Genomic DNA, 18,459 nt, shown 5'->3' with positions numbered 1-18,459 from the left:
TTTTTTTTTTTTTTTTTTTCACCTACCTCATGTACATGAAGTATCCTCATATGCATTCAAGCATCCTTGCACTATTATCTCCATTTCATTGTCATTGTTGATGTGTTTTATGTTCATATATATACTTTTGTATATATATATTTGTACGTAGTAGTATACTTGTTTTTTGTTTATTTGTCTATTTCTGTGTATGTTCGTTGAGAGCAACGGAAAAAATTGAGTCAAATTCCTTGTATGTGTACGCATACATGGCCAATAAAGCTGATGCTGATGATAGTATAACATGCATTTTTCTGCTTCCACTGATACTTTGATAAGTACATTTTTCCAAAAAATACCTACGTTCTTTTAATAATTTCAATGGAGGACTTTTACTTTTACTCAAGCAAAGAATCTGAATATTTCCTCCATCACTGGCAACAAAGTAAATCAATGTGGTCACATGCTGAGGCATTTACAGTGATGACGGCTCCGTGTCGTTGTTGTTGATCCAGGTACAGGGCACCAACGACAGCAGTGTGGTGAGCAAGGTGTCCGCTGCAGCACGGGGCTACTTCCAGGATGTCTTCCTCCAGCACTTTGTGTGCAAAGTGGCCAGGAGAGCCCCGCTCATCAACAGGTCAGCAGGGATCAAATCACTGTATTGAACTCACAAAAACACACTCACTGTAGTTCGTCTTGATCGACAGTGGTGGTGTAATAAATGGACATCATTTATGCACTGACAAAGAACCGCCACATACAGGAGTCATACTGTAATAACTTAAGTGTATTTGTATGTTTTAGGGGGTACTATGTGCGCTGGAGAGCTGTGGACCACTGTGTGAGAAGGTTCCTACACGTTACTAAAAACTGCCCCAGGAGACAGGTAAAAAAGCAGCATATTGTTCAACACTATATTTAATAAAAAGTACGAAAGGGTTGCGTGTTTGATATCATTCATGATACCATTTGTCTTATTTTCCTCACTCCCTCTTTCATTATCTTCCCCTTTTTGTTAGATTCTGTCTTTGGGCGCAGGGTTCGACTCTGCGTATTTTCGCCTGCACGCAGATGAAGCACTCGATGGAGCTGTTGTGTTTGAGGTAGATTTTCCCGATGTCACCCGACGCAAGGCTGCTCTGATTAATTCTAATATTACACTGAGGGGGATGTTAGAACCCCATTTACCTCCTGCTACAGGTTGGTCATTTCCCTCACGCATATTACTGAGATTCAAAGATATTTTCTTTGTCATATAAGTTGCGTTACATTTCATGTCTGCCTGTGTGTCTTCAGGACCCGTATACGTGTCCAGTGGTCAGTACCGTCTGCTAGGGGTGGATGTTAGAGAGGAGTCCCAGGTGGAGGGGGCTCTGGGTGCAGCTGGTCTGGACTGGGCTGCCCCCACTCTAATTCTCTCTGAAGTGGTGCTCACCTACATGGAAACACAACGGTAAGGACTGCAATTTGGTCTTTTTAGGGGATCACATCACCCCTTTGGTGTATGCATAATATAAAATCATGTACTTGAGTTGTATTATTACAATAACTAGCAAAATAAACATGTGTTAGCTGTAATTGTACAGCTCTAATGCGAATGTTTGTTTTACATTGTGTGTCTTCAGGTCAGATGCTGTCATCAGTTGGGCGGCAAAGCTCCTGCCTCAGTCGCTGTTCGTTATGTATGAGCAGATACATCCGCAGGATCCCTTTGGTCGCATCATGCAAGATCATTTCCTGAAACTAAATTCAACTCTTCACGCGCTTCGACAATACCCAGACGCTGCGGCGCAGAGGCGTCGGTTCCTGGACAAGGCCAGTATGCAGACAGCATGTACACGTTTTGTCATATTTGCTGATTGCTCCTGTTTTTCTGTGTAGTACGAATGTTTAATCAGACAGTGTCGTGGTGTTTTTGTCTTCAGGGCTGGGAGCAGTGCGTGTGTCTGGATGTTAACGACTTCTACCTCGGGCTGGTCCCCGAGGAGGAGAGGTGCAGAGTGGAGAGCCTGGAGCCGTTTGATGAATATGAGGTTAGCCGTTCAAATGCATCTTCTTAATTTGTCTCCGTCGTATAAAATCATACTTCCTAGTCACGATATCTGACAGGATGACTGTATATCTGTCTGCCCTCAGGAGTGGCACCAGAAATGTTCACACTACTTCATCCTTACTGCGTCCCAGGGCTCTTTGATGGCACAGGCTTTACTCACGCATGCTCCAGGTAGCTATCACTTCATTTCCCTCTGTTCCAAAACCACTGCCCCCACTTGCATCAAATATATCCTTTGCGTCAGTTCCTCCAGCGGCATCTATTTGCCCATCTTGGAGCCCCACAGCCCTCAGTGTGCAGACCATACCAGTTCCTATGGAGGGGCTGGGGATGGCTTCCACCTCGGTGCGCCTGGGGCAAGTCCTGCTAACGGGAGGCTCCAGCAGAGGAGGCAGGGGGCCAGTGACTAGGATCCTCCTCCGGGGCCAGGAAGGCTGGAGGTCTGTCAGCGTGGAACCACCAGTAGATTTGGGTGAGGACATGCAAAATAAATTACAGGTTTGGTTAATCCATAAAAAGTTAGTTTTAGCTTAAACTTAAATATTCATGCATCTGTACAAAATCATTACCATTACTTTTTTCTTTCTCGCTTTATTATCAAAATTGTGCAAGTAAAATGAGACTAATTTAGCTGTGTTGGCTTCTCCCAGGTGTTCGACTCTACCACACCGCTACCTCTCTTCCTGGAGGAGGACTCGCGGTATACGGTGGCCGCTCCTCCCCACTTAACCCAACCAGAGGCCTTCTAAGAGTAACCCTGGACACCCGTGGTCCACTCGGTCCTCTCGACTCAGAGGACGGAGACATGGGGACGCTTTGTGTGGAGCAGATGGTCTGTACAGGTGATGCACCAGCGCCAAGATGGAGGCACACGGCTACTAGTGTCAGTCACAAAGGTGAGATGAAACAGGAAGTCTCTTTCATGTTCATATTTATTTCATCTCTTATATATTATAACAAAGCTCTCATTTTTTTCTCTGCAGGCAAAAGCTTTCTGTTTGTGTTTGGTGGAAAGAATGAATCGGAGGCAGCTCTGGGTGACGGCTACTTCCTGTGTCTAGACCAGCAGCACTGGACTGAGGTTTGTGTTATCTTTTTAAATAGTTTTTTAATATCACACACAAATTATCTTGTCTCTCACCACTTTAAATTACATTAAAAAGGTTTGTTTTTAAGTGGCACGTACGAGTGATTTAAGACAATTTGTGGCATTCACCACATGTGTGTGTGTGTGTATTATTTACAGATCCCTTTAGAGGGCGCAGCACCAGAGGCCCGTCATTCCCACTCAGCATGTTCGTATCAGGGAGGTGTGGTGGTGTTTGGAGGGTTAGACAGAAGGGGAGTTCCTCTGGGGGACACAGCGGTGTTAAGGCTAACTGACAGAGGCTTCTCCTGGGAGAGAATAGAGCTGCAGCCCCCTCCTGTTCCCAGGTCTGTAGCTTTCAAAAAGCCAACGACTTTCACTTCATTCGGGTTGCAAAAAGACCATGGCCTGAAGTTTGTACTTTGTTTTTAGGTACTCTCACTCTGCCCATGTAATTGGTGAAAAGCTGGTTGTGGTTGGTGGAGTCTGGCTGCATTCAGACGGTGTACCAGGTGTCGTCATGATCCACCTCACCACGCGCAGCAGTGTGGAGTTCAGTCTGGACACGGTCAGTTAACATGCATTCGATCAGATTTCACAGCTATAGTTTTAAGCGAAAGTCAGTGTTTTTTTACTGTATTGATACATCTACCTCTGGTTGTGAAGGCCTGAGTTTGTTGCCTGAAAAGTGGCATCAGTTGCTACATAGAAAGGTATATCTTAGCAATGCATTTTCATTGATCATATAGCCTCAGGATAGACCTAATGAACAAGATACTAACAGATAAATCTCTGCCTCTAGACCTCGGTGCCCTGGCCGCTGATGCTCCACTCGTTCTGCTCTGAGCTGACGGACTCAGAAGAACCAGAGCTGCTCCTGATGGGTGGGGGAGGAAACTGTTTCTCTTTTGGGACTCACTTCAACCTTCAGCCCGTCACTGTGGACCTCAGACCTGCACTGGGATGACGTACCTCAAAGTGTTTCTATGAAACTGTGAAAGCTGCTGGACCATGCTACTGGAGGGCCAGGCCGTATTGCTGGGCCCGCTGGAGGGAAGCGAGGCCCGGGAGAACCAGGACTGCAAAGGGCAGACTATTAAACTCTGCTGCAGTAGAAGTAGAGTTTCTGAGCACACTCTGGCGCTCAGAAACACTACCACTTGTGTCCACAGGGGCCGCCAAAATCAACACAAAATGAAAGTTCCTGAAGGAAAGTAGCTCTAAACCGAGAAGGTTCAAAAGACATTAAACAACTCATGTATAGAAAAGCCAAAGAAATGTCTTCAGTCTGCTTACTGGACAGTTTTTTTTTATTTGTGAGACCTCAGTTTCAAATCACAAAATAGTCAATTAAAATCAAAGTAAAATATCAACTTTTTAGGTTATTTTCTTTCAACGTTTTGGATGGAGGTTAAATCATTCAGTGAAGCGCCTGAAGGACTGGACCGTAGGACTGACGGCACCCCAGTCGCCAGGCTTGCGGTACTCCCCCTTCTCCAGGAAGTACTGGCGTCCGCGGTAGTTGGGGTGCTCGTAGAAGACCCACCAGCCGTCGAAGATCTTACAGGAGTTGACCTCCCTCCAGCGGAACTTCTCCAGGAGAGAGGGGCAGTCCTCTATGGCCTCGAAGGCCTGGCCCCCGAAGTCTGCCTTCTCATACAGCTGCATTTTGTACAGGGTCCCGCTGGTCTGGAGGGTGACGGGAGGAAGCAGGGGGGGAGGATGGTAGGGGGGGGGGTGTAAGTGGGAGATAGACGGAGAGTGGTCGTTAGTGCAGGGGGTTGGGACAGAAGAGGGGATGGGGATGTATAGAGAGATGGGATTTGCTTCTGTAAATGGGCTCATCGTGGTTATAGTGTGGACCACGTCTATTAGATAACCGGCTTCCCATCACCACCTGTCATTGTTTTTGTTGTGCAAAACTGTACACATGCAGCCTGTACAAACTAGATTGATTTATGTATGAACGTGGCGTCCCTGGATCTGGCTGCAGGCTGTGGGTCAGTTGAACTAAGGCCCGATCACACTAATAGACTGACCCCCACGTATTGGTCTCCATCAACAAAGCCCTGCGGTCATCAACACAACAGCATGACCTCTGTGATCACTTTGTTTCTCTTCTGTGCCCACTGTGGCTTTCATCAGCTCACCAAACAACCTCAGGTTCATAAACCCACAAAGAAGAGGTTAGTGGTTCGTTCAACATTCAACAAAAAGTGTTCACACAGTTCAGATCACAGACGATGGCCGACTTACGAAGTGGACCATCTTGCAGGAGCTGAGGCGGTCGTTGAGGCCCATCCAGCGCTGGTAGTCTGGGTACTCCCCCCGGCTCAGGACGTACTGGTAGCCCATGTAGTTGGGCCGTTCGTACACCACCCAGGCCCCACTCTCCACCCGGATGGAGTTGCAGCGGCTCAGGTAGGCGTGGAAGTCCGAGCAGTCGCTGTCGCACTCATAGCGGCGTCCCTGGAAGTTCTTGTCCTCGTAGAAGACAATCTGAGAGGGGAAGGACAACACATGGGAGTCTTATCTCTCGTCCACTTTTCACATAGTCTTTGTTCGGACATAGAAAGGTCAGATTTTACTGTTTTATCACTCAAACTTTACAATAAAGCCTTGAAAAGCATTCTTTTGGTAATGTTCTCCAATGGAGAGTGCAGCTTTAACCTCCAGCTGAAAATCAATCAACACCTCGACTGCAAAAAAGGGTTCAAACCCCAATATCCCCGCAGAGAGGGTCTCACTTACAGCTCTGTCCACTACTTTAAACCCACACATTCACTCTTAACCTCCATGCTGCAGTGTTACCGGACTCTTTGTCGATGCCAGTCCCACTTTGCCTTAACTCACCCTGCCCATCTTGGAGCGAATATGAGGGATGGCCCTGGTTATGTTAAGGGATGGTGGTGGTGGTGGTGGTTCCCCTGAGGTCTCGATTGTTGCACCGGCCCCTCACCGGTCCCTTTTATATCCCCGCGTTCCCACGTTTATAAACTGCAACGGTGGAGGCAAAAGGGGAACAATCGCTTTGTCATGAAAATGAGATCCAAAAAATGAGTCAGTGATTCTAGTGCTATTCAGTTTTTCCAGAAAAGCGAGGAAGGATTACGGCATAATGGCCGGGCATGGTAAGCGTCCATTGACCCCACTTCTCTACTGGCTGGGTCCAGTGCCCCCCCCCGCTCCGGCTCTCGCACCATGTCACATATGCCAGCTCCAGCAGCTTGCCCCCAACTGGTGAGGACCTGCCAACTCCTGACGTATTGCTGCCTAATGGAGGAATCCAGCAGTGTCCAGTATATTGTATATTGAATTATTACTACAAATACATCCATTTTCATGCAGAATCTTGCTTTACTTAATTTTTTTATAACTATGCATTATAGTTTATAAACTTAATATGCATTTTGTATGTAAAGTTTTTAACAACAAAGGAAGTTTTAACAATGCTGGTCGAGTAACAAGTGGTGCAAAGCGGCAAAAAACAGGAATACTCAAGTAAAATACAAGTAACTAAGGTTTTAAGCAGTGATGGAAGTAGTACAAAGTTATTTTACTTAAAGTATTGGTGTATAAATACTCTACAAGTAAAAGTTAAAAAATAATACACTTAAAAGTAAATGTGTTGATTATGCAGAATGTTCCATTTAATAATATATACTATATTAATGTACTGATTATTATTCATGCATTAATGTTGCAGTTGGTAAAGGTGGAGCTCATATTATTTACTTTATAAACTGCTGAGTAGCTTGAATAATATAAGTGTATTTATTAATGTTTTGTGTTAATAATCTGAATCTGTAAAGTAACTAAAACTGTCAGATTAATGGAGTAAAAAGTACAATATGTACCTCAGATGTAGTGAAGTATAAAGCATATAATCAAAATGCTCAACTAAAGTACAAGTACCTCAAAATTGTACTTAAGTACAGTACTTGAGTAAATGTACTTAGTTACATTCCACCACTGGAAGTGTTGCATAAGCACAGATACAACAAATAGTACTTCTGTAAGATTGGAATTCATTTCAATGTATTTATTTATGAACAGAAGAATTCTCATACCAAATATTTTGAGCATATTGCTTTGTCCAAATGTAACGACAGAATCAAAAACAATAAGCCGCCTGGTTTTAGTCAAAACTTTAATTAATTTTTTTAAACAATCACCACCTATATTGTGCTCTTCATATAGTGTTCCAGCAGTAAGGCATTTTACAGTGTTATCACGTCTTTAGAAGGAAGACACACATACCAGCATTTCTGAAAACTTACAGTAATATTCTGTTGTGTATTAGCATTTTAACAGTTATCTTTAAGTCAATCTTCCCTTAAATAATTGAAATGCCCCGAATACACATGCAGCAGTTCTATTGTATGCAATGTGTCTCAGTGTGCAGAAGCTCAGCAGGCTGTAATGAGTGCAAACAGGAAGCTTATGGGCCTAAGTACACTTGGAGGTATTAACTCCTAAAAAAGGTTCTGGAGGCAAAGTAGATTTATGAAAAATATTCTTACTATAATGATAAAGTATACATACACGGGACTTAATACAAAAATAAACATACATTTAGACAGCAACAGTTCTGCAGACGGACCAAAGGTTTGTTCAATTTAGCCTCATTTGGCAAATCTGCATCTGACAAGTCCGCAATAAATGTCAAGTGTTGTTGACTTACGCTCTACCTTCATACAATATGACAGTTTGGACAGTGCAATCATGTACCTGCAATAAATTATGTTAATATTCCTTCCTTTTTTCCCCCCATAATGGAAAACACTTGATTGCCATTTATTATATTCTCTCAACACACCAGAAACACTATGACCTGAGCTAGTAACTAGGAGCATCAATAAGTCCTTAATACCCAAAGAGCTACATTCATTTAGCATCCATCTTCTCCATCTTTAAATGCACGTGCCAACCCTTTTTTTTTTTTTTTTTAAACAGAAAATAGCGCATAGTTAATATATGTGCGCACAGTTCGGGAAGAAATGGTGAGAAACCCTCCGAAGAGTTCACAGCAGTCGTGGTTCTCCAGGAACGCGACCACAATAAGCCACAGCGTCGGACTAAAGAAGGATATCGAATCATTATTACATTTAAGTGCTATTGATGCTTCAAGAGAACACATGCATGACTGACAGGTGTCTAGCCTGTCACAGCCAGTCAGTGCTTTTGTCCTCCTCAACTCAGATTTAGAATTTGTCTCCAAAAGATGAAGTTCAGCTGTAAACCCTAATCTCTAACACTGTCCCTTCAAAGCCTGAGGTGACTATGCAGATGCTACACCCTGTGTGTCTGTAGCGATGTTGTTTTACAACATGCCAATCCACTCCTTACTTGGCTTAGACATGTTTTTCTTTAGATGGACTTGTATAGAACAGCCCACACCAGCCTTCCACTCAACGAGTGGGCCGTAAGCTGCAATAAAAGCTGGATCAACAGCTCCAGACTTACCAGAGTAAGGTGTAACATACCGTACAGTAACACTCGCAGTAAACATACTCCTCTGCTTGTTAAGAACCACATGTAGCTCATGCTACCTTAAGACCCGGACGAGGCGAAACCAACAGTTCAACAGGCCATAGGCGACGGTCTCTCTGCCCGTCCATTCCTCATGTGTTTGGTATCGTTAACTCGGGGCGTCTCTGTTTCAGGCCCACTGGAGTCCTTCAAAGAGGCCATCGTGGGTGGGATGAGGCTGTCGAGTTCCTGCCTGTGCCCCGTCTCCAGAAGCCACTCGTGGAACTTGACCTCCACCAACTCCTGGAACTGCCGCTTCTGCTCCCTTGAAAACACAAACGAGGAATCGGTTACAACAGACGTGAACTACGGAGCAGGAGAGAGTTTAGGATGTGGGAGAGATTAGCGTTAAAATACTGTGATGTAGAAACCAATCATTTCTTTCCCCTCATGGAATGGCATCCTGTGATGTTGTTCCCTGTTGTTCAGGGTCAGGTAGAGTGTAGAGCCCCTCGAGCAAGTTTTCTCACAACATGCCATCACTGAACTGAGTGGCTAACTCACAATCTTATTGATTTTTTAAAACGGCTGGCCTGTTGTAACTTTCCACTGATTCAAATAGCGCGCCGACTATTGAAGCATATTTTTTTTTTTTACACGTGCATGTTTATTAGAAAGTCTATCAAATGATTCCACTTCTTTTAATAATGATGTGAAGACGGTCCGATTTGCGACTCACTTGTTCAGCCGGGCCGCCATCACAGTCTTCTGCCAGTTCTGAATCCTCCTCTGCTTTTCATCGAGTGCTGCCTGATACGGAGGAGGCAGTCCCCCCGGCACCTCACACGTGTCGCCCTCCGTCTGGAAAGGCACAACCAGCGTGTGGAACTCAGCCGGGGGCAGCAGGCGGTAGCAGGCGGGGTCCGGGTTGGACGACGTGTTGACGAGGCCCTCGTTCCCCAGAAGCAAGGGCTGATCCCAGGCATTGGGGACTACAGCCAGCCCCACGCTGGCCATGTGATCCTCCAGGGAGGGGTAGAACGCGTGGAAAGGCCCCAGTGTAATGTCTGTGTTTCCCGGGAGGAGCAAGGGGCGGGTGGGCGTCAAGGCGTGGATGGTGCAATGCGACGAGACTCCGACAGCAATCCTGCCGGCCACACACACCACCCGCAGGTTCTGGCAGCTGTGGATGTGGACGCTGGTCTCAACAGGACCCAGGACCACCGTGCAGTCACGGCATTTGTCCATACTGACTGATCTGGAGGTGCAACACAATCCATGACGGATGAGCCCATAAAAAGTCCACAACACAAGCTTTATCCATGGAAGCTAATCCTACCTGAGAGGTGAGAGAAGGTAAATGAAGGCCTCCGAGCATCGGTGGATTTTGATGTTGGCACCGGTCAGCTTGTCTGAGGTTTTCGCCAGCGTCTGTTTGAAGACTTGCGACATCAGCACCATCTTACTGCCAGGAGGAGCCGTGTGGGTGTTTCGGGCTATCTTGGCTCTCTTCATGGATCCCTCCACTGGAAGGCACAAACGGAGAACAAAGTCAAAGAAATGTAGACCGACAGGTAGAAAGAACACTTAACACACACCCTGACTTTTAACTCCTTCCCCTCAAAATGGCTGTACATAAAACTTCATTCCAGGAGATTTTAAGATACCTTGTTGAGCCCAGGCTAGTTTCTTGCCTGAGCACAGGCAGGCGGTCATCCCAAAGGGGTTGAGTGTGAGGCTCTGCTGGAGACACGAGAGGAACTTGTGCAGGCCGAAGGAGTGGCTGATCGGGGAGTAGCCGGCTTGTGTCTGGAGCGGACCTTTGGTCAGCAGCCTGTGGACGGGCTGAACCGCTCTGCCGTGGCCGACCGAGCCCTCCAGGAGCAGACCCAGGCTCCGCACAGCCTCCAGGGATATCTGGCAGAACACAGACGTGAATAGTAATTTGTTTGAGAGTTTTATTTCAGTCAAAATGAAAACAAAGTACATATGATTATAGTGGCTATTCTGTAAGCAAAAAAGTGTAAGTAAAGCCAAGGGGAGCTGCAGATTCGGGTGATAATTCTGTGTAGTTTCATTACTAGGAGAGACCTCTTTGTCATTTGAATCATCTTAACAAATTGCTTATAGCTGCTTTATGTTGGTTTGCTGTAAAGTAACACCGGATGTGTCCACAGACCTGGCAATCTCTGAGGGCCTGTCCAGACTGTGACAGCTGGCCAGGCTCCACCAGCAGCTCCAGAATCTCAGCTAGATGGCTTTTCACAAATGATAGGTGAGCCTGATCATCCCAGTTCTGCGGAAACAAACAGCAACAAAAGGACTATGAGTGGCACATCACGAAGTACCGAGAGAAGACTATAACATTCGCGCTTTAAACGGGATCATGTAGATGCTTCCCACTGGGCAATAGGTAGTAATCTGAATAACAGGATAGTGCAAAGCATGGAATAATGTTTCTCTTGCCCTCGACAGTAACAAGGACCTTGTTCTGAGAGCTGGTCTTGGCCTCTCGGTCTGATGGAGAGGGGGAGCAGGTGCGATGACTGGGCCACTCTTCACCGATCAGAGAGGTGCGCAGAGACACGCGGTTCACCTGCTGGATGAAGAGGAAGAGGAGGAACTGCAGTGTGTCCACAGACAGCTGGAGTGGAAAGGAGAAAGATGGTGTGCATATCAATGTGTAGCTCAGACTAGAAATGTGAGAGCAGGGTACAACAACACAATAATAAAGAGTCAAAAACAGGTCATATGAAACAATGAGATGGCAGGTAGTAAATAGGTTGGTGTTTTTTTTTTTTTACCTTGTTCCTTTGTTGATCCAGCTCGCTTTTGGAAGAGCACTGGGAAAGACACTCTGCCCACTCCAACCTCTCCTCTGGAGTGTGGCCTATAAGCAGGTCAAAGGTCTCGAAATAGAGCCACGCTAGGTCTTCTGGAAGCTGTAGTTTTCCACAGGCGATATGCCTCCACATGGGCCAGCCCAAAGCGGGGAAGCAGCCGTCCCGCGTTCGCACGTAGATCGCCATCTTGCGCAGATAGTGCAAGCTGAGCTTGGAGAAGGGAGCCACCTACAAAAAAAACATTCATTCCAGTTATTTTACATTTGCATTCACTGGGCGACATCTTTACATTAAATAGAGATGGGAAGAGTATGCTCACCTGCAGGGCACCCACTAAGAAGGGCTCCATGCGTGGCCATATGCTCACACTGTCTGCCTCCATGTCTGAAGAGAAAGGACATAAAAAAAGATGAGAAATGAAATCAGACACATGATAGACCGACATGCAAGAATATCACTTTGTCATTTTTTTGCATTACAGAAACACTAAATGTAGAGATTAACTGATGAGAGCTGAGGAGCAGCCTGTCTGTATGTTATAGAGATGACCATACAAGTGCACAACCATGACTATGAACCAGCTTTAATGGAAAATTATGGGTACAGATAAAAGAAACATACAGCTAAACACAATGACAACAAAGCTGGTATTCATGTAATAGTGGATGTAAGAGTTATAGATATTGCACGGTTAATAACAATAAAATCCGTCTGTCGTTCATTTAACATGGTGGCAGATACCTCCTGTAATGCTCTCCTGGCAACTGACTGCTCATGTCATCAACACCTGACTTTAGCATCATAACATCAAGTTTGCTAACTTAGCTACCATTAGCTAGCACGGCTAATAAGGCAAAAGGAGGACTAGGAGACGACCGTGTCTTTGCTCTTACTTTCAGCCTCTGTCTTCGTCCAGGCACCGCGAGGTTCCGTCTCGACGGGTCACTCATAAGTGAAAGTAAAGACGAGAAACGAGTCCTGTCGTTGACCCGGTTTGTTGTGATTAGAGGCAGACCTGTCTCACGTCTACCCGTTCTTCCTATTTGGCGCCCTCTCCTCTAAAGCTGACATCTGTTGCACGCAGCTCGCGGGGGCGCGCGGTAGACTTTTTTTTTTCTCCTTCTTCTTCTTTCTTCTGTTTTGAGGTTTATTGGCGGTTGGCAAACAATTAATTGGTGCATTACCGCCACCAACTGGCATGGAGTGTGGATCAGTTTGTCTAGTTCAGTGATTCTCAACTGGTGGGTCGCGAACCAAAAGTGGGTCGCAGACCGTTTTCAGCCTGGCAAAAAAAAAATCAAAAATCCTGTGCTTTTATTTTGAAGGTGATTTTTTATGCAGCGGAGTGCCATCTATTCGCACTCCTTAACAATATTTGGCATTAATGCCTTGTGATGCTAATATCAGCAGAGGATAAACTGAAAACTATATCTCTGTCAAATGACACTATAAGTAGACGAATTGAAGACATGTCGGATGACATCAAACAACAGACCACAGCTCGAATTAAGGCAAGTGGTCATTTTATATTACAAATGGACAAATCTACAGACATAACAAACAAAGCAGTTTTACTTGTTTATGTGAAACATGTGTGTATGGAAGCCCATTTCAGCCAGCAAAAAAAAAAAGGTTGGGGACTGACAGGAACAATTCCTATATAGAAGCCCATTTCCGCAAGCCAAAAAAAAAGAAGGTAACAAAAAAAAAGATTTATGAAAAAAAAGTGTTGCCGGCAGAAAAAAGGAGAAAAAAATTATTCTTTTTTTTCTGCCAGCAAAAAAAAAAAAAGTTCCAGTTGCTGTTTATTAAAGGTTATTTTATTTTATTTCTGTATTATTTTATTTTATATTTGTATTATTTTATTTTATTTTTGTATTATTTTATTTTTGTATTATTATTATTTGGTTTGTTTGTTTGGGGTGTAAAGCTTGTTCACACTCCGGAGCAGAAGGTGGCGGTAATGTACCAATAAGATGGATGCCAACCGCCGTAAAACCAGAAGAAGAAGAAGTATGTTTCTTTAATGGAGGGCGGTTTTTTTTGTGTGACTGAGACATCCAGTGGGCGGGCTCTCTCTGACAGGAGGAAGAAGGCTTGTGACGGGCAGCCGGGATCCAGACCTTCAAAAGCCGGCTGTTCTTTTTGCTGCTTCTGATTACAAAACACAAGGAATCCATGGCTACCAAAGGGATGAATCTCTGCAATGTCTGCTGTCTGCTTCTTTACGTTATCACGGCGGTGCTTGCTGGGTAAGTCTCGTGCTTGGACGTACAGTTTGAACAGCATCGCCAGGTGGTACACATGTTTCACTGTGATTGGTCCAGACCAGGTCTCACGTGTGTGGAGTGGACTAGAGCAGGTTCACACACACAGAGCTAGCGTGCTAATAAGAGTTTTCTTTGTGTTTTGTTGTTCTCTAGCTTCGTATTTATATACAGGACTTTAACGGCTGTTTTTTTGAATGGCAAACTAGCTTAGTTAGTCAGGAGCTAGCCTTCATAGCAGCTAAGCTATACCCGGCTTCCTCCTAGCTAGCTAGTTTACTGTTTATCATCACAATTCAGCCTGTAAACAACAGTGCTATGTCATTACAGCCATGTCTTGTAACGTACATTTTGCTCTCTGTGTGTCGTCCCCTGTTACCCCCCTTCTCTCTCTCGTAGACGAGATTTCTACCAGATCTTGGGGGTGACTAAGAGTGCATCAATCAGGGACATCAAGAAGGCCTACAGAAAGCTGGCTCTCCAGTTACACCCCGACAGAAACCAAGACGACCCGAAAGCTCAAGACAAATTTGCAGACTTGGGAGCAGCTTATGAGGTGATGCAAAAGTCTCTTTTGTACGCTAGCTATTTGGTTTGTTGTTGGAAAACAGCACGGCCACTGTGATTGGTCGACTAGACCGTGTGGCCGCATCTGATTGGCTGTGAAGCACAGCTGGCAGCCAGGAAAGCCAGACGTGGATAAATGGGAGGGGACTCAGATAAGGTCTGCAGGTGTTTCTTCTGACGAATGTTCACATTGCTCTTGAAATAACTAACTGTGATTAGTCAATATGATCTGATATACAAGGAGTGGACACAATATTACAGAAACACATGTATAGTATGATACAATTAAGTATTTACAGCTATATGCAACTACTTATCCACATCTATATACTGTATCTGTATATTTTGTCTATTTATTGTATATTTTGTACTTTCACCTTTATTACTATTTTTACACTGGCACTCTTTCCTACTTTGTACTGCAACTGCTGTTCCCTTCAGGATAAATATAGTTTTATCTTATTTAACCCTGTTATGCAAATAGTACTGCTTTTGTGAATATTCTTCTATGCAAATCATGTTAAGGTGTTTGAGGTAAAATTAGTTTGTTCTGTGACTGACGGGTTGTTTGTTTTTTAGGTGCTCTCAGATGAGGAGAAAAGGAAGCAGTACGACGCGTACGGAGAAGATGGACTCAAAGAGGGTCACCACAGCTCACACAACGATATCTTCTCCAGGTTGGTTTCTTGAGCTCAGATTATTTTTTTACAGTCACATTCACCATGTTTTAATAACAAAACTGTTAACATTGTGTTCCGTGGATTATCGAGAATACTGATTCTGTGTCAGTGTGACAATGTTGCTGTTGATTTATGTTACTTTTTATTGAATTTTTCAATCTTTAGACATAAATTCAACCAAAACTAGATGGAGATAAAGATACCACTTGTGATTAGGATGAATCAACCCTTTAGGGAAATGTGTTTCTGCGATATTTGCTACAAACGTGCTCCAAATAAACTGTTTTTAATTTGGAATGATGCTAAATGAAATTAAATTGTGTTTTTGTGTATACGTCTATACTTTGTCGTCCTCCTGTAGCTTCTTTGGTGACTTTGGGTTCATGTTTGGAGGCAATCGACAGCAACAGGACAGGAACATCCCCAGAGGAAATGACATCATACTAGACCTGGAGGTCATGCTTGAAGAGGTGTACTCTGGGAACTTTGTCGAGGTGAGGGGGAAATCCTGCTCACTAAATAAACAACCTTATTAATCATATTAAGTGGAATGTGTCACGACTGCGTGTTTTTAATTTGACACACATTGACATCATTTAAGTTCCGTCACACTGCAAAAATGTGCTGATTCATCGTCTGCTTTGTCGCACAGGTTGTTCGTAACAAGCCTATAGCCAAAGAAGCCCCCGGCAAGAGGAAGTGTAACTGCAGACAGGAGATGAGGACGACGCAGCTCGGACCCGGCCGCTTCCAGATGACTCAGGAGATGGTGTGCGACGAGTGTCCCAATGTGAAGTAAGTCATTGCTGGTGGTCAAACTCCTGTTCATTACAACCCAGACTTGATCATGGCAACGGATGCATCTACGGTGCTTGATTATAAGGGTCCTTCTGGTTCCCAATAGCTGATGAAAACCTCAAATGTACCCCAACTCTAAACAAAATGGTGCAGGACACAGAAGCACAAAGTCCCACTGTAGCTGGCATTGTATTATATTTGTATAGCTAGGTGTACTAAATAAATGGAAACTGAGTGTATATCAGAGGTGTGATAACATTTGGGAAAGACGTTGTACACGCCTATTATCGCAGCACTTGTTTTATTTATTATGTACTGTTCACTACAGGCTGGTAAATGAAGAGAGAACCTTGGAGGTAGAAATTGAACAAGGAGTCCGAGATGAAATGGAGTACCCTTTCATTGGAGAAGGTAAATGTACACGAAGCTTATTATATGTCCAGTGTTTTTAAATATGACCTGTTATTAACGTCTTTATTCGTGACCACAGGGGAACCTCACATTGACGGCGAACCAGGAGATCTACGCTTCCGCATCAAAGTGCTAAAGTATGAACAGGCTGTGTTTATTGAGTCTGTGATTTGCAACACAAATGCAGAATATTAGACCAGTGACAAACGGTAACGTGATGCTTTTTCTTTTTAGACATCCTGTGTTTGAGCGCAGAGGAGACGACCTGTACACAAACGTCACCATCTCCCTGGTGGAGGCACTGGTGGGCTTTGAGATGGACATCGAACATTTGGATGGACACAAGGTACTGTACATACCTGGTATCATTTTCTTATTTGCTGTCACTCTATTAGAGCCTGGCAATGTAAAGTTGGGGAACAACTAAAAAGAGGTGTATGTGAATTTGCCAGTTGACTTGAGTCGTTGCATCCGTCTTTGCCTCACAGGTCCATATAGTGAGGGATAAGATCACAAAGCCCGGTGCTCGAATGTGGAAGAAGGGAGAAGGCCTGCCAAACTTTGACAACATCAACATCCGAGGTTCCCTCATCATCTCCTTCGATGTGGAGTTTCCTCAGACGCAGCTCGACGACCAGCAGAAAGATGGTGAGGATGAAGGTTCAGGGACGTGTTGGGACATTTGTCCTGGAAGGATCAGTGTTGGGAGAAAAGTTACTTTATTTCACATCAGAATCACAGCACATTTTTGTAGCTTGTCTGATGTTTGAATATGTGTATACATTGTTTTCGATATGCTGCCGTTAACGGTGATCGTTCTGCTGTTGCAGGTATCCGGGGTCTTCTGAAGCAGGGCTCTGTGCAGAAGGTTTATAATGGACTCCAAGGATTCTAGCGCACCAACACACACAGCTTGGACTGAGTTATCTGTCTCTCTCACACACACACATCTTCAATCAACAAGACTGTGCTCCATAATTCTGGCCAGGGTGTATTTATTATTTTCAGATCGTTCTCAGGGTGGCTTGAACCCAATTTGTTTTTAATGCTCTACATTTTGACAGCAGTGGCACAATTGCAGGTGTTTTATTTGAAGTGTATAAATGTAAAGGATGCCGTATCTTTGTTTTACTTTTTTTTTTTTTTTTTTTCTTTTTTTTTTTTTTTTTTTTTGTCCCCAAATTATATTGCAATAAGGCCTTTTTCTTTTTGTTTATTTTAAAAAGCTAAACCCCTTATTTCTCTCTGAGTGAACTTAATCTACTAATGTGTCAGTCACTGTACCTTTCTGTGTACATCTGCTGAAGAAGAAAAGCCCTTAACAACTTTTGAACAACTTTCAACTTGTGCAAGACACTTTTTTTTTTTTTTATTAGTTTTACAAGTGTAACAGCTTCACCTTTTTGACTGACGAAACATATTATTTTTGTTTTGGTCAGACTCCTGTTCAATAATGCTTTGTAAATAGGGAAGTACGAAGTGCATCTGTTTGTTGTGTTTTAGTTTTTCTAATTTATGTTGGCTCTTACTTGTCTGTTTACACGTTGCAACGGGAGAACTGTCCGCAATGCACAACCCCCACGTTCACTGTGACCAGAGTTGACCTCTTAAATTAAACAGTGACATTTTTATTTTTTTGTGAGGAATGAGGTGAACGTCCTCCAGCGCCACTAGCAACATTTAGTTTGACACACCTTCGACACTCTCCCTGTCTCGGCTGAACACATTTAAATCAAAGGGACCTCACACCATAGAGAATCAGCATCACTGATGCTGTTCCTCCTGACTGGCAACCGTTTGGTTTATAACGCGGTTTTAGGATTTTACTTCCCTCTGTTTTTACTACCGACTGCAACGCTGCCTCCCGATATTATGAGAGTGTCATGGCCTTAGGGGGGGATGATGTACTTTGACTGACGATTATAAATAAAGATTTCTACAAATTCTGATAAGATGTCATACCCCGGATTCACCAGCAGATGACATCAGAGTCTAGTCATTGGCCATTAGTGAGGAACCATGACCTCCAAGCTGCAGTGAGTGCAGTGCTGGACTTTACTTTCCCTGAGCTGAGCCAGGAGTCGGGTAGCACATCCTGAAATGTCTAACTCTGACCAAAATAATTAAAAAAATCCCTCGATATGAGAGGGGTTTCATTGGTTTTGGGGAACAAATACATTTCTGATTTAAAGAACATTACCTGTATTAATATGCCAATCAACAGGCTACAGATTTGTCAAATTGTTTACAATTTGTGTAATTATTATGGTTTAGATTTAAGGATTTGTAACAATCAGTA

At 44.0% G+C, this 18,459-nt stretch overlaps 4 protein-coding genes across 5 annotated transcripts in view; 2 read left to right on the top strand and 2 right to left on the bottom strand.

Annotated features, from left to right (window-relative positions):
• Nucleotides 1–6,653, top strand: part of lcmt2 (leucine carboxyl methyltransferase 2) — a 7,281-nt gene extending 628 nt beyond the window's left edge. The window contains exons 2-14 of the mRNA XM_031873374.1: nt 495–619; nt 787–868; nt 1,002–1,182; nt 1,279–1,435; nt 1,608–1,797; nt 1,908–2,015; nt 2,119–2,206; nt 2,280–2,507; nt 2,686–2,931; nt 3,019–3,116; nt 3,282–3,469; nt 3,555–3,690; nt 3,925–6,653. Coding sequence (XP_031729234.1) covers nt 495–619; nt 787–868; nt 1,002–1,182; nt 1,279–1,435; nt 1,608–1,797; nt 1,908–2,015; nt 2,119–2,206; nt 2,280–2,507; nt 2,686–2,931; nt 3,019–3,116; nt 3,282–3,469; nt 3,555–3,690; nt 3,925–4,089 — 1,992 coding nt within the window. The 3' untranslated portion in view covers nt 4,090–6,653. The remainder of the gene's footprint in view (nt 1–494; nt 620–786; nt 869–1,001; nt 1,183–1,278; nt 1,436–1,607; nt 1,798–1,907; nt 2,016–2,118; nt 2,207–2,279; nt 2,508–2,685; nt 2,932–3,018; nt 3,117–3,281; nt 3,470–3,554; nt 3,691–3,924) is intronic.
• crygs2 (crystallin, gamma S2) lies at nt 4,410–6,081 on the bottom strand. Its single transcript, XM_031873379.1, has 3 exons — nt 5,976–6,081; nt 5,379–5,621; nt 4,410–4,811 (listed from the first exon to the last, which is right to left on the bottom strand). Exons 1-3 carry the CDS (start codon nt 5,982–5,984, stop codon nt 4,539–4,541), a joined length of 525 nt encoding a protein of 174 aa, XP_031729239.1. The 5' UTR covers nt 5,985–6,081; the 3' UTR covers nt 4,410–4,538.
• A 1,492-nt stretch (nt 6,654–8,145) lies between the features above and the next one.
• tbccd1 (TBCC domain containing 1) lies at nt 8,146–12,522 on the bottom strand. Of its 2 annotated transcripts, XM_031873378.1 has the most exons (9): nt 12,331–12,522; nt 11,757–11,821; nt 11,399–11,665; nt 11,080–11,238; nt 10,774–10,890; nt 10,262–10,511; nt 9,934–10,120; nt 9,334–9,852; nt 8,146–8,919 (listed from the first exon to the last, which is right to left on the bottom strand). In XM_031873378.1, the coding sequence occupies exons 2-9, from the start codon at nt 11,817–11,819 to the stop codon at nt 8,706–8,708; spliced, it is 1,776 nt and encodes a 591-aa protein (XP_031729238.1). In that variant the 5' UTR covers nt 11,820–11,821; nt 12,331–12,522; the 3' UTR covers nt 8,146–8,705. The 2 variants fall into 2 exon arrangements, with proteins under 2 accessions (XP_031729238.1, XP_031729237.1); XM_031873377.1 differs by lacking the exon at nt 12,331–12,522 and having other exon boundaries at nt 11,757–12,316.
• Nucleotides 12,523–13,507: 985 nt separating this feature from the next.
• On the top strand, nt 13,508–18,109 carry dnajb11 (DnaJ heat shock protein family (Hsp40) member B11). The gene is made up of 10 exons (XM_031873360.1): nt 13,508–13,689; nt 14,104–14,260; nt 14,851–14,948; nt 15,313–15,445; nt 15,604–15,746; nt 16,078–16,160; nt 16,240–16,297; nt 16,395–16,506; nt 16,649–16,808; nt 16,991–18,109. The coding sequence occupies exons 1-10, from the start codon at nt 13,616–13,618 to the stop codon at nt 17,053–17,055; spliced, it is 1,083 nt and encodes a 360-aa protein (XP_031729220.1). The 5' UTR covers nt 13,508–13,615; the 3' UTR covers nt 17,056–18,109.
• Nucleotides 18,110–18,459: the final 350 nt, after the last annotated feature.

Source organism: Anarrhichthys ocellatus, unplaced genomic scaffold, assembly GCF_004355925.1.
Source record: "Anarrhichthys ocellatus isolate YVR2014 unplaced genomic scaffold, GSC_Weel_1.0 scaffold71, whole genome shotgun sequence".
In the NCBI taxonomy this organism is placed as follows: Eukaryota; Metazoa; Chordata; class Actinopteri; order Perciformes; family Anarhichadidae; genus Anarrhichthys; species Anarrhichthys ocellatus.
The sequence above is the reverse complement of the archived record's forward strand: the minus strand, read 5'-3'. Positions and strand labels throughout refer to the sequence as shown.

Coding starts and splice junctions, on each gene's coding strand:
- dnajb11 (XM_031873360.1), top strand. CDS start 13,616: ATGGCTACCAAAGGGATGAATCTCTGCAATGTCTGCTGTCTGCTTCTT. Junction 14,261..14,850: donor ACTTGGGAGCAGCTTATGAG/GTGATGCAAAAG, acceptor TTTGTTTTTTAG/GTGCTCTCAGATGAGGAGAA. Junction 15,747..16,077: donor GACGAGTGTCCCAATGTGAA/GTAAGTCATTGC, acceptor TGTTCACTACAG/GCTGGTAAATGAAGAGAGAA.
- crygs2 (XM_031873379.1), bottom strand. Junction 4,812..5,378: donor CCTGCAAGATGGTCCACTTC/GTAAGTCGGCCA, acceptor GTCACCCTCCAG/ACCAGCGGGACCCTGTACAA.
- tbccd1 (XM_031873377.1), bottom strand. CDS start 11,882: ATGTCGGTCTATCATGTGTCTGATTTCATTTCTCATCTTTTTTTATGT. Junction 10,512..10,773: donor AGGCCCTCAGAGATTGCCAG/GTCTGTGGACAC, acceptor GTGTTCTGCCAG/ATATCCCTGGAGGCTGTGCG. Junction 9,853..9,933: donor TACCTTCTCTCACCTCTCAG/GTAGGATTAGCT, acceptor TTGCACCTCCAG/ATCAGTCAGTATGGACAAAT.